Consider the following 17,753-nt stretch of genomic DNA (forward strand, 5'->3'; position numbering starts at 1 on the left):
AAGCACTGAAAGCAGATGTTTAGTTAAAACCTCTGAAGAGTAGCCTGGGCAGACTCTGTCATATCTAAAATATGACAGAGAGGAAGTGTGGTTGGTTACTGAGACACTAACAGAAAGCACCTTGTTTCAGGAATACCAGTCATGAAAGAAGGAAGGTGCTGTCAGTCACACTGATGGACATTGATACACAGAGCTTTCAAGGGGGTGTAAAGGCTGACACTGAATACAGCAGCAGAGACAGAGAAAAGATACTCAGCAGAGGAGACTGACATCCATTAAGGAAATGGGAAGGGCCTTGGTTGCGTTTTTGTAAGGCTTTCAGAGAAGAATGGGGGCTCTGAAAAGCCAGAAGCTGTTCAAGTTCCTAAAGCTGAGGATAATAAGCCCAAACAAGTTTAGAGGTAATGACACAATGGAAATAAAGAAACTCAAAGTAACTAATTAAGGAGTAATTCAGGGTGGGAATTCAGTATGGGTGTGACAAACACAGGAGGAGGCTCTAAGCCTTCAGGAGAATGGTGTTGGGGTGCAGTGCAATGATACAGTTAATTTGATCCAACTGCTGGACTTCATTGGCTTTCATGCCCATCTGGTGGTGCTGCAATCAGGTTCAGAAAGTGAAAATAGGTGGAAAATTAATGCTATGAGAGAAAAAACCAAACATTTCCTGCTGGTTTTGCATTCTCAGCTGAACCAGTGCAGAGTCAGCAGCAAGAGTGTGAGAGAGAACACCCATAGATTTTAGCTGAATTTGGCCATCACTGCAAGTGTAAGGCTGACAGGGGAGAAGTGCTTTGTCAGCAGTGAACCCAGGAGGAAGTCGAATGACGTTTGAAAGACAAGATTAAAAGATCTGGTTTGACCCTGTCAGCTTTTGCTGATGGTAAGGTAATAAACAATAGATAGACAGAGACAAGCTGATAAAGATGAATGCTTATGAACAGACTCTGAAACCTGGGGATCGAGTTGAGGTGACAGAAGCAAGCAAGAAAAAAATCCACCTCAGAACACCGATTTACAAGGAATCTTACATAAATTTAAATAAGCTAAGAAGATTATCCAGTACCAGGTGGAAAGGGACCTGGGGGTACTGCTTGACAGGTGCCTGAACATGAGCCAGCAGTGTGCCCAGGTGGCCAAGAGAGCCAATGGCATCCTGGCCTGCATCAGGCATAGTGTGACCAGCAGGAGCAGGGAGGTCATTGTACCCCTGTACACAGCACTGGTTAGGCCACACCTTGAGTCCTGTGTCCAGTTCTGGGCCCCTCAGTTTAGGAAAGATGTTGAATTGCTGGAGCATGTCCAGAGAAGGGCAACGAGGCTGGTGAGAGGCCTTGAGCACAAGCCCTATGAGGAGAGGCTGAGGGAGCTGGGACTGTTTAGTCTGGAGAAGGGGAGGCTCAGGGGAGACCTCATTGCTGTCTACAACTACCTGAAGGGAGGTTGTAGCCAGGTGGGGGTTGGGCTCTTCTCCCAGGCAACCAGCACCAGAACAAGAGGACACAGTCTCCAGCTGCACCAGGGGAGGTTTAGGCTGGAGGTGAGGAGAAAGTTCTTCACAGAGAGAGTGGTTGGCCATTGGAATGTGCTGCCCAGGAAGGTGGTGGAGTCACCATCCCTGGAGGTGTTCAAGAGGGGATTGGACGTGGCACTTGGTGCCATGGTTTAGATAGTCATGAGGTGTAGGGTGACAGGTTGGACTTGATCCTTGAGGTCTCTTCCAACCTTCTTGATTCTATTCTACCTAGATGCAATGGCAGAAGAGAATTTGAGTTCAGATAACATTGGGTTGGAAGGAACCCTTGAAGGTCATTGTTGCCCAACAACCCTGCAGAGAGCAGGGACACCTCCAGCAAGATTAGGCTGCCCAGGGCCACATCTTTGATTTTGAACATATCCAGGGCTGGGGCCTCCACCATCTCCCTGGGCAACCTGTTCCAGTATTTCACCCCTCTCACTGTAAAAAACTTCTTCCTTATGTAAAAAACTTCTTCCTTATGTCCAACCTAAATCTGCCCTGCTCCAGTTTCAAACCACTGTCCCTCGTGCTATCACTACAAGTCCTTCCCCAGCCTACCTGTAGATCCTCTTCAGATATTAAAATGTAGTTAAAAGGTCTCCCTGAAGCCTTCTCTTCTCTAGGTTAAACAACCCAAATTCTTTCAGCCTGTCTTTGTAGAAGAGGTGCTCCAGCCCTCTGATCATGTTTGAGGCCCTCCTCTGGACCCCTATCTCAAAGATGCTTTCAAATTTGAAATGTTCCATCACTTCAGTATGAACTCTATGGACACAAAGAACAAAGGCATCTCCTCACTGCTAGGCTGGGATACCAATGCCTGCTTTTATGGCTGTGTTAAGATCCCATTACCTTGTCTCTGACATTATTACAAGTTTTTCAAGGAGTTCTGGTGGATTCCAGGCAGTGAAAGTGGAAACAAGTATTAAGTATTCTTAGTTTTATGTTGATTAAGAAAACTTCACCAAAAAAAAGGTCTGAAAGAAGTACTAGCTGGTTCAGGAACAACAAGAACAAGACAAAAATACCAAAGCAAAAATTAAAAAAGGACAGGCAAAGTAGAAGAGGTGCTTCAAGTAAAAGAGGTGAGATGACTGCTGGGATTTATTGTCTTTCTTCAAAGGTTATAATTTACCAGGAAGCAAGGTTCATCCACAGTGTAACCTCACTAGCTTCAGTGGACTTCACAAAGTTATTTGCTTAAGTCCTGATTCAGCAGTATCTTGGCATGAGTGTTTATGTGTTTATTCAGCAAAAGTCTTGCCTGACTCAGGACATCAACTGTTCTGCACACATCAAGACTAATTACATGTTTATCTTCTTTCAAAATTCAGAAGTTAATATCAGATCACCCAAATGACACTAATCCTGACAAAACAGTAAATAAAATCTAAGCTAGGTCAAGTTTTCCTGAAGTCTACTCCAGGAAATCTGAGAAAAGGGACTTTTAGATTATTTGCTTTCTGTTAATACAAGACTTTCAAATGGAGATTATAACTAACTCTGTGACATCATTTCTTTTCCCCTGTCCTCTACAGAGTACTTTCTGGGCAGTCTGGCATCTGTGCTGCAGAAGCAGCTGCAGGCTGGTCACACAGTGGATATACTGGGTAACAGTATGAGGCAAGCATTCATTTCTTTCAAAGAAAATTCTGAATGCAGACATAGCTACCCACCAGACAACCAGAATCCAGGCTTTGCTCTGAATCACAGAGTTCAGTCCTTATGCAATATCCTAGATCAGAAAACAATTATTCTCAAGTTTCTTTAAAAGTACAAAAAGCTAAATAATTCCCACGCAAATATCAATGCTTGGAAGACTTTATAATAGAAATGGACATGAAGTGTCTGGCAGAGCGCTTAACATTTTCTTTCAAGATGTTTCCCAAGCCCTAATGCTCTAGTGCACTTACTAAACTTGGCTGCTGTTCTTAGAAATACATGAAAGTCACAGGGAAAAACTTCCTTTTCAGTAAACCTCAACTGTTCAATAGACAACACCCTCCTTCCTTGCTCATTTCTCTCCTGAGCATCCATGCCAAATTTGAGAATGGAGCACAGACTCTTCAGCAGCCCAGCTCAAATGCATTTGTATTAGATGCTGTACAAGATGCCTGTTCTTGCAGGCTCCTCTTCAGCTGCTGGGAATCTTGTAGTCTACTTGTATGATACAGACTGAGGCCTATTTGAGCAGGAGAAGACCCAGGGAAGCTAACAACTGAACAAAATGCTGTTCTGAGCTTTTTAAAAAACTGTTGACACCCACAAACTACTTGACTTTATGGATCTGTTCTGGTTTTGCACAGTTATGATAAATTTGGAATCTCTGGTGGTGGTTGTCACAGAATCATAGAATGGCTTAGGCTGGAAGGGACCCTAGAGATCATCCACTCCAGCCTCCCCACCACAGGCCCCTAGGGATGCTTCTCAACTAGGCTCAGCTGCTCAAGGCCTTATCCAATCTGGCCTTGAACACCCCAGGGAGGAGGCATTCACAGCCTCCCTGGGCAGCTTTGTACAAAACCTCACCACCGAAGAACTTCTTCCTAAGATGCAGTCTAAGCCTAAGTCTCTTGCCCCTTGTCCTGTCGCTAGACACCCTTATGGAAAGTCCTTTTCCAGCCTTTATGGAGCACAAATTAGCAGAAACTCAAGCCTGAACGGATGATCTTCTTAAAGTCTTCTGGAGAATTCAGGATCTGTACCAACCTGCACTTTAACCTTGTGTGCAGTATGATTATCCTGGTGTGTCTCCTGCTCTGTAAGGGCTTTTCGTTCATTGTGAACTGGACTATCACCTGGATCTACCATGGCTGTTCTGTCTTGCTGTACCAAGTGAAAACACATTAAACCCTGACTTCCTTAACCTAATCAAATAAGGGCTTCATGCTTCAGTGACCTTGTTATTCTACCCCACAAACGACAGGATGGTACAGATGGACTTCATCAAGTAGTACCTGGCAGCAAGATGTACTTAAGGCACAGAAACACGTGGATGCTTGTGAAAAAAAAACACACAGAAAATTATGCCAGGCTGCTGCTGTTTTTATCAAGGCCTTTGAAAGAAATTAAAATTGTCAAAGCTAATAATAACCAGTACAGATGTATTGCAGCTACTTAATGATAATACGAACATACCTGTAAATAAAATGTTCCCTTAGGTTGGGCATATAGCATTAAAAAGCTATAATCCAAATTCTGTTTAGTTCTCCACCTAAACATAAGAAGTAAATTCTGATAAGCTTTTCAGGGGTATTGCAAGAGTTCTTTCTATAATAAAAGCAGTTTGTATGCTCTGCAAGGGTTTTTTTTTCTACAGTAAAATAGAAAGGTTGAGTGTTCTAAGTCATTGTTAAATGAATAAAAATGCCTCTGTAATCAGTGTAAGCACTTATAAATATTTTGACTTTCCTATAAACATTAACTAAGCAAAAAAACCAAACAAACCAACAAACCTGTCTGCATCAGTGCAGCCTGAAACAAAAATGCCTACAATTATATTAATCTCAAATGACTTAAAGATTCTACTCATGTTATGAACAGCAGAGATCAACCCCAAATAATTAAAGATCAACTGACAAACAGCACAGAAAACAAACTGATGAATTTCATTTTCAGGTTGAAATGTAAACAGATTTTTCTCCACAACGTACAGTCTCTCATTTTACCAGAGGATGAAGCTAATGTTTGATAATCAATGCTGTAAGACTAGAAAGGAATTTATCATTACTTAATTAACAGAAAAGTGTATTTAATTCACATCTAACCATATCTGAAACTTAGGTATAAGTATGTAAATATGTTTTGAAAAATAATAAAGCTTATCTATAACCCAAATATTCATGCATAAACACTCTTGCTCTCAATCTCCATCCCTCTTGGTGCATTGCTGGGGTAGCTTCTGATAAATTAGTTATTGTTGATGGTAAGAAAATTACTTTTCTCCAATAAATCAGTTTTGTTAGGTTGTAGTTTCTGTCTCAGTGAGCAGGGGGCACATAAGCCAATGAAATGACCAGCTAGGATATGTTATTAACAGTAGTATAGAAAATCCCTGATCACCAGAAGTTAGGTCATTAGTTAAACCTACAGTAGTGGTTATTAGTTGGCTAAGAGGCCACATGGGGTTTCCCTTGTTTGTTCACTGAGCCTCTCCCTCCTTTGTCACATAAAATATTTTCCTATTTCCCTTTATGATCAGATCATCTCTTGCCCATCTGGTTTAAAACCAGTTGGATGTCTCAAGACCCAAAGGAGAAGCCTTGTCTCTCTCCCTGAAGCTGGTGTGCAGCAGAGCTTTTCCCAAGATCCCCTTGTGTAATAGGGTAGGGTTTTTTTTTAAGTATACTTGATGTCCATTAGTTCTGAAACACAAAACCATTATCATCTCAGTCTTGGCTTTTGCAGAATTCTCAACTTGTAGTAATAAAAGTTCTTAGGTTTTGTACAGCTGTCTTACCGTACTCTGTCCTCTGAATCCCCAAATGTTTTCTTCAGGTTGGAAAGATCTGGATAGTAAGAAGCAGGAGGAGAAATAACTTCTAGGATCCCAGACTGGACTTCTTTAGGGAAGCTGTGAAAAGAAGTTTAGTGAGACCCCATTTTTAAAAAAAGCCTTTGGAGGGTAACCACAGCAGCAGCTCACCAGAGTTAGGTCTGCTCCTCCAGAAGTGTAATTCACAACTCTAGCAAAGAAAACTAAGTGACACAGACTGTAAATTAGGAAGCAAGAAGGGGTCTTTGACAACCATCAGAAAAGGCTGGATTGTAATTCAAAGTTTCAGAAAACACTGAGAAGTGTGTCTCAAATCCTGCCCCTCATAATTACTCATAATCTTGAGATGCTTGCCAGAATGCAGCAATTCACAACCAGTATGGTTGGACTCAATGATTTTAAGGGTCTTTTCCAATCTAAGTGATTCTATAATTCTGATACAACATTGATACAAAACTTGAGAGCTCTCCTGTAGTCATTTTAAAGAAGGAGAAAGGCTGTTTCACTTCAGATACTGGCCAAAGAGTTCTGAGTAACTAATTCACCAATGAGTACTGCAGCACAAGGCAGATCTCATCTCTTGCTTCTTTCAGCCAGCTGTGCGTTAGGGCCTCTGGCCTTATCTGTTTTGTGACTCTTGGCTACATCTTATCATTGCTTAGAAAGCAATCTACCAGTGGGTGTTTTTCCCAGTTTAATTTAGTAGCTGTCCCTCCCGAGCTGCTATAAGGTTTTTATTGTGCACATGATGCTGTAAAAATCTGTATGAAAGAATTGTAAGAGCAAGCAAAACTGCATTTGGAACCAAGCCTTCAATTTATAGCTCTTACACAAGCAAAGAACACTCATCTCATGTTACCCATATAAGAGTATTTAACATTATAAATACAGTCCCATTGCTGTCCAAAGTCTGTTGCCTTGATGAAAAAGAGGCAAATGAGGAAACAAAGACACCTGAATGCAGAATACATTGCAGGCTGTGAAGTCAGTGGGGACCCAATACAAATATCCTCAGGTACCCTGAACTGCATCATTAATTTCATGGGGAAAAGGCTTAGGTTCAAGTAAATATTTATCTGAGGCTTAAGCTGAGAGTTTGCCTGATGAGTTAAAGCAGATTTATGAAATAGGGAGATAAATTGATAGACTTCTTTCTGTTCTGAAGCAGTTCCAGTTCAGTATGATAGAGCTGTCATTTCTTGTTGAAACACTCTAATTCCTTCCATAAAAGCTCAAAATGTGTTCACTGTCTGCTGGGTGTTTCAGTCCAGTGGACTTACCTGCTTTTAACACTTTCTGCAACACTGTTAACATATTCTGCATTCACCTAAAGAAAAAATGGGGAATTTCATTCCAAGTCACTTATTTTTGTATTAAGAAACATTTTGTAGGGAGCATTTACAAGCAATCACTTTGTTTTTGTTCTGCAGTTCTCTCCAAACAAAATCAGAACATTATAGCAGCATATAGCATATGCAGCATATAACAGTACAGGGTTTTCAAGCCAACTGAACTTTCAATGTAGTTGAAAGCAGAATTGAACTAGCTCCAGCTATGATTTCTAAGTTTTGGGTTTTCACTGCCTCTGCAGGAGTTCAAGCCACTTTCTGCACAAAATTCTGCTCTACAGCTTTCAGCTATGCCAGAAAGTGAAACCATTGTCAGTAAAAAGGGCTGTTTCAGGTTAATCATCCAAAAATCACAGAAGAGACCTCAGGCTACTGTGAAAAGTCAGCTATGCAAAAATTTCTAAAGCTAGTGATACTTCAAATTTTTGTTTAAGAGTTTCTTCCTAATGTAACAAACTTATAGCTTTTAGTCTGGAAATTTTGGGGACATACTTATTCATTGCTGCCGTTTCATAGAAGGAACAGTATCAGTATGCAAAATGCAGCTGTTAACTACATGAAGTTGAGTGCTAACTTTTATGGATGTGATTTCCAAAGCAATCCAATGCCCTTTTCAGAAGTTCAGAGTTTTTTAATACACAAATAATAGTTACCAGCTACATATTAAATTTGTAGTAAGTAAAAACAACGTGAAGTGGTTAAGTAAAGAACTGTGACAAGAAAAAACACACCAACAACTCTGCAATTCACTTTCAGTCCATAAACGACTTAATCCACGATGCAAACACTTAAGTTGATCTTCTGAAATTTTATGGGGGAAAAAGCAGGGTGTGGAATCATGATCAGTAAACACACCTGCCCTCCTTCTCATAATTAAATGTTCTTATCACCCCTCCTATCAGCACAATCAACCTGCTTGGCTGAAAAATGGAAGCTGCAAGAATGTGACCCTGGACACGGGAGAAAGAGGGAGAGACTGATCCTTACAAGGGCAGCTTCATCTTAAATTGGTTGAAAAGGGACTATTGCCACAATCAAAGCCACTGCTTGGTATAAGTCCCATGTTAGGACTGTCCACAGGAAGAAACAGGCACTCAGAAGTTATTCTCTGAAGGCTTGAAATAGTTTATCTGAACAGCAGCTAGGCAAAGCCAGGGCTCTTCATTGGGAAGAGCAACTGTCAAGTTCAGCTCCTGAAAATCATGCTGAAAAGGAACTACAGCCAGTAAAATTTGGCTTATCTACTTATTGTTGTGATCCAAACAGAAAAGTGGAAGTCCTGATGTTTTGTCTGACTGTGTTACAGCTGCAAAGGCTGCTCTAAGTGATGACTTAACTGGGGAAAAAGCAAGCTGTAACTGTGAATCAATGCATGTATGAAACAGTGTTGTTTATGGAAGGATAAAGAATCAGTATGAAGTCTGAATATCTGCAGCCTTCTTACCTGCAAGTAACTATCATTAGCTAACTCCCTTCCTGCAGCTTTTTTCCCCCCAATGAATGAGGAAAAAAAAAAAGTACCTTTAATATTTTACCTTGAGCACTGTTTACTTTCCCAAACATGGAACCCTTCGAGTCTCTGAACAGTTTTCTTTTTCACAAGCAATGCCAATACACATGCAGAAGACAAAGCCCCAGCATGTCAAGGTACTTTGCAAGATACATGACACCAAAACAGCAGAAAACTTTTGTTAGACTAAGTTTACTTTTCTCAGGTTCCATGGAACTTTTCTGTGGAGGATTTACCTTTCATTCTTCTAGTAGAATACTTTCAGAGATAAATAATAGGTTCATATGTTTCTGTTTGAAAATGTAACAGGACTTTTTACCCTTCAACCACCTGAGTACCAGGGTTTGTCCCACAAACGAATACTGAAGCACTAACTCCTCACAATCTCCTCCAGCCCTGAAGAAATCTCTCCCAAAGGCATAGCTGACAGTATTTTCTAGCCTCTCATAAAACTCCAGATTGCCTTTTTATCAGCATGCTGCACCTTAACAGGCAAACTTACCTCTGCTACAAGGATGATTATCAAGCAGTCATTCTGTTGCTCTTCAGAAAGGTCATACAGAAGTGAATGCAGGGTGTTAATCAAGTAATCTTGTTTCTGCCTTTTCACAGTAGGAATACCCATCACCAGTGAGACTGCAAAGAAAGTCCATGAGCCAGGTCATTCTAAGTCAACTACAAGGAAACTGAAATCGCATTTTTATTCTGATTTGATGAGACCATGAGATTTGGTGACAGTCAATAGCCCTACAGTACTGTGACAGCATTTGCTTTACTACCTGTAAGAAGAGATACCTGCAGTTAAGTTCAAGTTAGTGACACCTCTGTCTATGCTACAAAGCACCAGGTCTACATAGAATCATAGAATTGTCAGGGTTGGAAGGGACCTCAAGGATCTTCCAGTTCCAAGCCCCCTGCCATGGGCAGGGACACCTCACACTACATCAGGTTGCTCAGAGCCACATCCAGCCTGGCCTTCAAAACCCTCCAGGGATGAGGCTTCCACCACCTCCCTGGGCAACCTGTGCCAGTGTCTCACCACCCTCGTGGGGAAGAACTTCTTTCTAACATCCCATCTAAACCTATCCATTTCTATTTTTGTTCCATTTCCCCCAGTCCTATCATTACCTGACACCCTAAGAAGTCCCTCCCCAGCTTTCTTGTAGCCCCCTTCAGATACTGGAAGGCCACAAGAAGGTCACCTCAGAGCCTTCTCTTCTCCAGACCTAACAGCCCCAACTCTCTCAGTCTCTCCTCATAGGAGAGGAGCTCCAGCCCTCTGATCATCCTCATGGCCCTTCTCTGGACTCCTTCCAGCACCTCCAGATCCTTCTTGTAACAGGGGCTCCAGAACAGGACACAGTACTCCAGGTGTACCTGAGTACACTGTGTAGACTGCCAGCATTTGAGAACTTGGAGATACCACTGCCTCTGGCAAACACATCGGTATCTGTTACTGACTTCCAAAAGTGGGTAGTGTAAAATAAGTGCTTGCACTTGGTATGAAGCTGGAGATCTGAGTAGTAAGAGTTAAACCAACCCTGCTTTAGTGAGCAGGTTCCCACAGCTCTGTGTATCTCCAAAAGAAGTCCAACTCAAAAAAAAAAAAAAAAATCTTTCTCAGCGGTTTAACTGATATGAATTAATGGCTTTGATGTAATGAGTTACAGGAATAAAGGAACTTGGATGTTACTAAGAAGAAAGGAACTGAAACTATCTCTGGCCAAGACTCAACTAGTAGCAAATTTGTGCTGCCTTGTATCATTAGATTACAAGCAGGACATTTCCTTTTTCATTGGTGTGGGCACTACCTACAGCAGTGACCTACCACAGCTCAGTAAACCTGTGGAATTTTAGTCCTTGCAGATGATTCCTATTCACCAAAACCTTGTGAGGCAGGTAAGGAAGCAGCAGATTTTGAAGGAAAGGAGTAGGAGTCATTAGTGACTTGCCCCAGGATGTGCTAGGGTCAGTTGATAAAAGCCAAAGCTGCAGTGTTCCTTCCCAGCACACAACCTGCTAAAGCATTGGGGGTTTGTTTGGTTTTACATGCTGAAGGTCAACCTGTACTTGTGAAAGTGCACTCTTGCTATTGTGATTTTCATGTGCAGAGAAAGGAAAATTAAACATGGAGCGTTCTTTTATTACCTAATCCTTTATTTCCTTTGTTTGGTTTGGGATTTTGCTTTGTTGTGGGCTTTTTTTTTCTTCTTGATAGTGAATGTATCTGGTTTTCTGAGGGGTTTTTGGCTGTCATTTGGCCTCCAGTCTCTGGCCTTTTGCTAACTGACATTGATCTATGACTGACACTGATCTAGGGGCACTCCACTAAGCAACTACAGCACCAAATCACATTGCTACAACTACACCAAATACCGAGAAAACTGTAGAGAGTTGCCCATTATCATGGGTTTCTTCAGTGAAAAGTGCTGCCAATGCTTCTTTATATATTAAAGCACTCTCAAGAGAAGTCAAAACTTCAAACCCAGCAAAATGGTTGCCTGGTTACTTGTGTGCTTTCAGCTTTTGAATGTTTGTTTTACCTAGCACATGACAGGAAATGAATTAACTTTTATCATTTGTACTACAGTTCACTGGAATTCATTATGATTTGTGCAAGTGTCAGCTGATTTCTCATATGGATGAAAAAGTTACATTGAAGATTTATTAATATCCTTTAAATGATCACATCACCTTTCCATTTGCTTCAAGCCAGCAAACTGAGTGCATTACAAATTCTCTTTGGCCTCCTCATTCATACTAATTTTGTGGGGGAAAACGTCAGCTAATGCATCTTAACCATAGAAATATAAGACTAAACCCCCCAAAATATTGGGTTTCATTTATGACTGTTTTTTGTTGATACTTGAAAAGCTTCATCAGAATACTTTGGGGTAAAGGCTTTAAACTGAGATGGGTGTGGAAAAATGCTTTGCCATCCCCATTAGAATTTATTCTGTGTGACAACATTATAAAGATTAGGGAGAAAACCCACTCCAGCCTGGTGAGTATGTTTCACTGCTAGAGCTTCCCATAAAATGTAAACATACTTAACATAAAATCTACAGAAAACATGAGACAAATTTTCTTTCCTACCTCCAGATCTCTGTTGCCCCAAAATAACATTTGGGAAAATGCCATCCTCATATTTTTGAAGGTGAGGTAGATAGTAGTGCATGTTTGTAAGACGCACAGGGAGTTTTCCAGTGAGGTTTAACTCTTTCCACTTCAGGTCATCTTAAAGAAACAACAAACCCAAACAGACACATACATGAAAAAGGCAGCAGTGAAACCTATTATTGCAGCTGTTTTCCTCAACTGGACAGTAGCAGTTTACCACACACAACTTAACTCAATCAGAACTATTCCTCAGGAGTGATTTTATGTCATATATATTACCTTCCTGTGGTAATAAGCTGAGAAACACTCAGTACAACACCTCCACCCAGGCAGTGGTGCAGAGCTCCCAGCCTGAGTGTCCTGGGAACTCCACCTGCATTTCCCTGTGCCTAAACAGCTGCAGGACTGAGCCATCTTATAACACAACAAGCAGTTTATTTTAAAAGCTGCAGGGGAAAAAAATGGTTTGGATTTTTGTACAGTTGGCAAGAAACTTGCAATTAAAAAAAACACACTGACTAATAACTTTCTTAATTACTTAAATTTAACACAAGGTGGTTTTCAAACATAAGTTCTCAGGTTATACAAAACCCTGTGGCAAAAAGGACAAGCAGATCCAGGCTTTTAGAAACTGAGAAACAAAAAACTGTAGTAGTTAAAAGTAGGCAATATTCATTACTTACTAAAGAAGAAAATAATTACAATTACTAATGTTGAAATAACTCAAGTGTGACCTTATAAAAATAATCTTTTGGGGTTTTCTTTTTTTAAATAAGCCCCATAGAAACAAATTACCATTCACTTACTAATTTATCTTCCTTCATATAAACATTCCTGAATATTCCACCGGTGGCAAAAATTCTTTACAATAAATTTAATAAAAACTTAAACAACTTGGTTCTAAAATCATTCTAAAATCAATTAAAAGCTTGTGCTTAATGCAAGATACCCATGGGGGGCAGAGGTGATCTGCACTGTGTGATTTTCAAGAAGGTATTTGAATGGATTTAAAGAGAGACTCTCTGAAGAACAGCAAATGGACTTTCTAGTATTTAAGAAAATTCTTCAAACAAAACTGAAGATGAGTCCAGGTTTTATTTACCATTTGTCTACACACTTAAATCTTTCTCTCCTGACACAGGCAGCATCTGGGTCTCATACTAGAACTCTCTCTGTCATTCAGTCACTGAATTTTTCTATACTCTACTAGCTACCTACAATGTGTATGTCCTCTGCCCTGAAGAAAAATAAAGATCCTTTAAGTGTGTCTAAAGTAATTCATGCTTCAGTGGGTGCCTCCTCCACACGTGTTATCAGGTGTCAGGGCTTACTCTGAACTGTCAGCACAGAACATTTTTATACATACAAACCTGTCTGATTTATTGTCAACTGCATTCTTTTTGCAAGTATCCATTTAATTCCATCTAGGGCATCACTCAGTTCATGTGATCTCTTTTTATATTCCTTTTCAACATACAAGAGTCTTTGCTGAACTTCCAGAAATTTGCTTTGGTACATGTCAAAGTAATTTCCTGCAATGAGAACATAATTTCTTTTCAAACAGGTGAATTATATGATGGAATAAAGAGAAGGCTTAAGAATAGGAGACATTCTGGAAAAAGAGGTGACCAGAAGAGTATAAATAATAGTAAGAGTGGCTGCTCAAAGTTTAATCTTGGAATGAAGAAGTCTGGAAGTGTGTTAAAAGAAGAATTTAGGGAACAGAGCTGAGATAAAGGCTTGCAATTGAAAACAAAAGCAAGAATATCACATCCATAATAAGGAAAAAGTCAGTGCTAGACTAGAAGCTGGAGAGGAAGGTGCTAGCCAAGAGAGCCAGAAACATTGTTCACTAAGTGGCAAATCTCAATGACCCCTGTCACACCAAGGAGTGTCGTTTTGTAATGACTTATCTTTTGTATAAAACACTCCTGACATTAAAATACAGCTATTAAGGTAGTTCCTCTCCATCTGTGAGTTAAAAAAGTGCCTGAACAATATTAAGAATTATTACTAAATATGGTTATTGGAACTCCTGGATATATTTGATTAGGTAACAACTGAACCTCCACCCTGGATTGAAGGTTACCTTCATAACACATAGTCCACCCTTTGATAAAATACTCAACAATCATACTGATACAAGAAACCCTGACCTCTGACACCTCTCCTGTTCCATAAAGCATGCTCAGATAATGTCAAGGTGATGCTCACAGAAGCTCCATCATGAGCCATCAGGCTACAGTGCTAGAACCCCCAAACAAGCTGAATTGTTGGAACCCCTCAGGAAGATCCCTCTTATAACTACTACCTAGGAATACCCTTTCTTGTTTTATGCTTTTCTTTCACATCTGTGTTCCCAATGCTATACTCCAGCCTCCAGCTTTTTGCTTTACAATGTACACAAATGAAATGGAAACAGAAAGTTTAAGCTGATTTAGGTGACTGACAGACATTAATAATATCATTTTCAAAGCAAGAAAGTGAGCCCAAATAGAGGAATGATGCACATAAATACAGTGAAGATTTATCCTGCAATTCTAAGACAAACTCAGAGGTATGAGGTAAAAGCACAGTAATAGAAGTGCATTTATCTTTAAATTCTAATTGCTTTTACTGGGAGTTAGATAGCATTGAGCACCAGGAAAAAGGGGAGGTTTAAGCTGCAGTAGTTCCGTGTGCTCCTGGGAAAATGCAGACAATGAAGAGCAAGCCCACAACCTTAGGACAATCACACATTATCACAGGATGCAACTTAATGCTTCTGGAAAGGGAATCAAGCATTATGCAATGGAGGTACTTCAGAATTAAACCTTGGAAACTGTTGTTCCACTGACATTTCCAGTGCTGCAATTCTATAAGATTTTGCTAAACCAAACTCAAACTTCCCTCAGTACAACTGAGGATTACAGGAGTATTATAGGAGGATTCAGTAAAGAAATTACAGATGAATAATAACATTGTACTCCCTCTCTTCACAATTCTTTTCAGCTATCCAGTGTCAGAGTGACTCAAAGCTACTGGTGTCACCACCAGGTCACTATTTTGGCAAGCATCCAGTAATTGTAAGATTGTTTGCTTACTTAGAGGTGAACCTACCAAAATATTATCCATGCAAATGAAAGGTCAAGACTCAGCTATCTCTGAGTGTGCCCAAAAAAGCTGGCATTTGGACTCAGCCTTATCTATTTCTTCAAGCCAGAGGAGGGAAATAACATTTTTGAGTGGTTAATAAGCAATTACTAAATAAAAGAGAGCTCCATGGAGACCTTATAGCAGCCTTCCAGTACCTGAAAGGGGGCTACAAGAAAGCTGGGAAGGGATTTTTGACAAGGGCTCATAGTGATAGGATGAGAAGGAATGGATTGAAGCTTGAGGATGGGAGATTTAGACTAGAGATTACAAAGAAACTCTCTATGGTGAGGGTGGTGAGACACTGGAACAGGTTGTCCAGGGAGGCTGAGGATGCCTCCTTGGAGGTGTTCAAAGCCAGGTTGGATGAGACCTTCAGCAACCTGGTCTAGTGGAAGGTGTCCCTGCCCATGGCAGGGGGACTGGAACTAGATGATCTTTCAGGTCCTTTCCACCCCAAAACATTCTATGAATCTATGAATGTCATTTGATTTTGGCAGCTGGGGAAGAAAAGGGTTTGACAAAAGGACTGGAGCACTCACTCATAAGGAAAAACGAATTTGTTATTGTAAAGATATCTAGCTCGAAATAGAACACAAAATGTTCTTAGTGGTATTGGAGGCTATATAAGTGAGCAATATCATCTATCAGCAAACTTTTGGCAAAAAAAATAGCATTTTGAAAAGCAATACTGAACTTTGTGTATGGTGTTGTGCAGTAAGGTTCTGTCACAAGCAGTATTTGTTACTGATAAAATTGTAGCAAGCAAAGAAGATAAAATTAGAAGCATGACGAAACTAAATAAATATTTAAATAGTCATTACGTTTAAATGGGTTTGTGGGGGGGTGTGTGGGAAGTGTTGCTCTAAGTATCTAAGCATCTACACAGAACTAAACAGTTGCTGGCTTGGAGAGAAGCAGGCAGGGCATTTTCACAAACACAGCTCAGGCTGGCAAGGAGGGAGAGGAGAAGGGAGTTTTGGCTGGACCATGACACGCTTCCCAGCAAAAGCTTGGCTGTTTACTACACATTGTCATATATACTTGTGGCTACTGTAATTCTAAGATGGCAATACTTGAATGGTTTTAAATGCAATCTTGTGTTATCTTCTAGCAGATACATCTACATTACTTTCTGTGCTGGAAACTGAAAGCACTTAGAAACGACACCGACCTCTAAAGCAAATACTCTAAAAGCCAACCAATTCTTTCTCGTAGCACCACACACACTTCCCATTACCATAAATGCTTCCAGTTTTATTAATGGTTGATTTCTGGCAGTGTCTGAGAGCTGTGAAACAAGTCCTCACTATCTCCTCCTGGAATTCAAAGAAAAAGGAAATAAAACTGGGAGTCACAGAAAAAAGGGAAGAAAACACCCCATAGCCTAGCAGTGACTTTTGTTCCTATTTCTTGATAGCAAGCTACACTGCATATTGCACCTAAAGACACTTGCTTTCAGAAACTGATATTGAGTTAATGCCCTCTTTAAGAGAAAACTGAGCACACTAACTGCAAGAGATCTTGTCATACTCCACACTTAGAACCACTGCTGTCTGTTCAGGTTAATGAAGCATATTAAACCACCGAGGCATGCTTTGCACTAACAACTATGGCTGTTTGTTATCCTCCTGTAACTGACCTACAATACAGAGACTCTTCTAAGTCTTATTACACACTTTGCAAGCTTGGGTTTTGTTTCCTCAGAGTAGGAAGGGGGAAAAAAAAAATCCCCCCAACAATGCCTCTGCTTAGTTCAGAACAGTCAGTTCTTAGGCAAACAAATTCAATGCAATGCTCAACTCTAAGTATACTTAAGCACCCTTCCAGGTAAGGATGCCTTCCTGGATTTCTGCAGGATGATAGCATCATGACACAGAACTATTTCTATCTCCCAACACGTTAGAGACAGCCAAAAATACTACCATAAAGCCAGAAGCCCCTTCACCTGCACTGGGTACATTCACCCATCATGCTTAATATTCATCAGAACTGAGGCAGCTTTGATTGCAGAGCTTTAAGCACAGGACACAGAGTGTCTTGATGCATACCTTCAGGAGCCTCTGAAGCCAGTGCTGAGGCTGGTTTATTTCACTCAGTTGAAAAGATAAGGGTAAGTGAGCAGGTGAAGAAGCTTCTAGAATTGCTCCCACTCATGTGTCCTGTCCATTCTCTGATGGCAGCTGGGCTGCAGGGGCTATTGCTGTGGTGGATGGCGGAAGCTACAAGTAGGAGGAGAAAGATTTGATTTCATCCACGCAAAATTCTCTGCCTGGTGGCAGAAACCTTGGCCTGGCTGTGGCATAGCAATACAAAGCATGCAGGCTTGATAAGCCAAAGCACAGAGTTTAACAAGCAGCAAGGACTCCCTCCCACCATGGTTTCTGAGTTCTCTGAAAGCATCTAAGCTAGCAGAGGAACCAGGCAGCAGTACTTCCTGCCTGCGTGTCAGCTTGTCTTTGACAGTATCCACATCAAGAGCTCCCAGGCAGTGGAGAGACCTTGCATTAACATAGTGACATCAAAGAAAATGGTGTAGTGGTGGGATTGTGAGCTTTAGGTGAGTGGTTGGACTTGATGTTCCTCAAAGGTCTCTTCTAACCCCAGCAGTTCTATGGTAAAAGCAGCATG

The 17,753-nt window shown here is 40.7% G+C and overlaps 1 protein-coding gene across 1 annotated transcript in view; it reads right to left on the minus strand.

Annotated features, from left to right (window-relative positions):
- Window positions 1-17,753, minus strand: part of MGAT4D (MGAT4 family member D) — a 34,222-nt gene that overhangs the window by 9,871 nt on the left and 6,598 nt on the right. The window contains exons 2-7 of the mRNA XM_054392339.1: window positions 13,361-13,522; window positions 11,967-12,107; window positions 9,373-9,506; window positions 7,292-7,338; window positions 5,976-6,089; window positions 4,655-4,730 (exon numbers count right to left, since the gene is read on the minus strand). Of these exons, the coding sequence (XP_054248314.1) occupies window positions 4,655-4,730; window positions 5,976-6,089; window positions 7,292-7,338; window positions 9,373-9,506; window positions 11,967-12,107; window positions 13,361-13,522 (674 nt within the window). The remainder of the gene's footprint in view (window positions 1-4,654; window positions 4,731-5,975; window positions 6,090-7,291; window positions 7,339-9,372; window positions 9,507-11,966; window positions 12,108-13,360; window positions 13,523-17,753) is intronic.

Source organism: Indicator indicator, chromosome 25 (genome assembly GCF_027791375.1).
Source record: "Indicator indicator isolate 239-I01 chromosome 25, UM_Iind_1.1, whole genome shotgun sequence".
NCBI lineage: Eukaryota > Metazoa > Chordata > Aves > Piciformes > Indicatoridae > Indicator > Indicator indicator.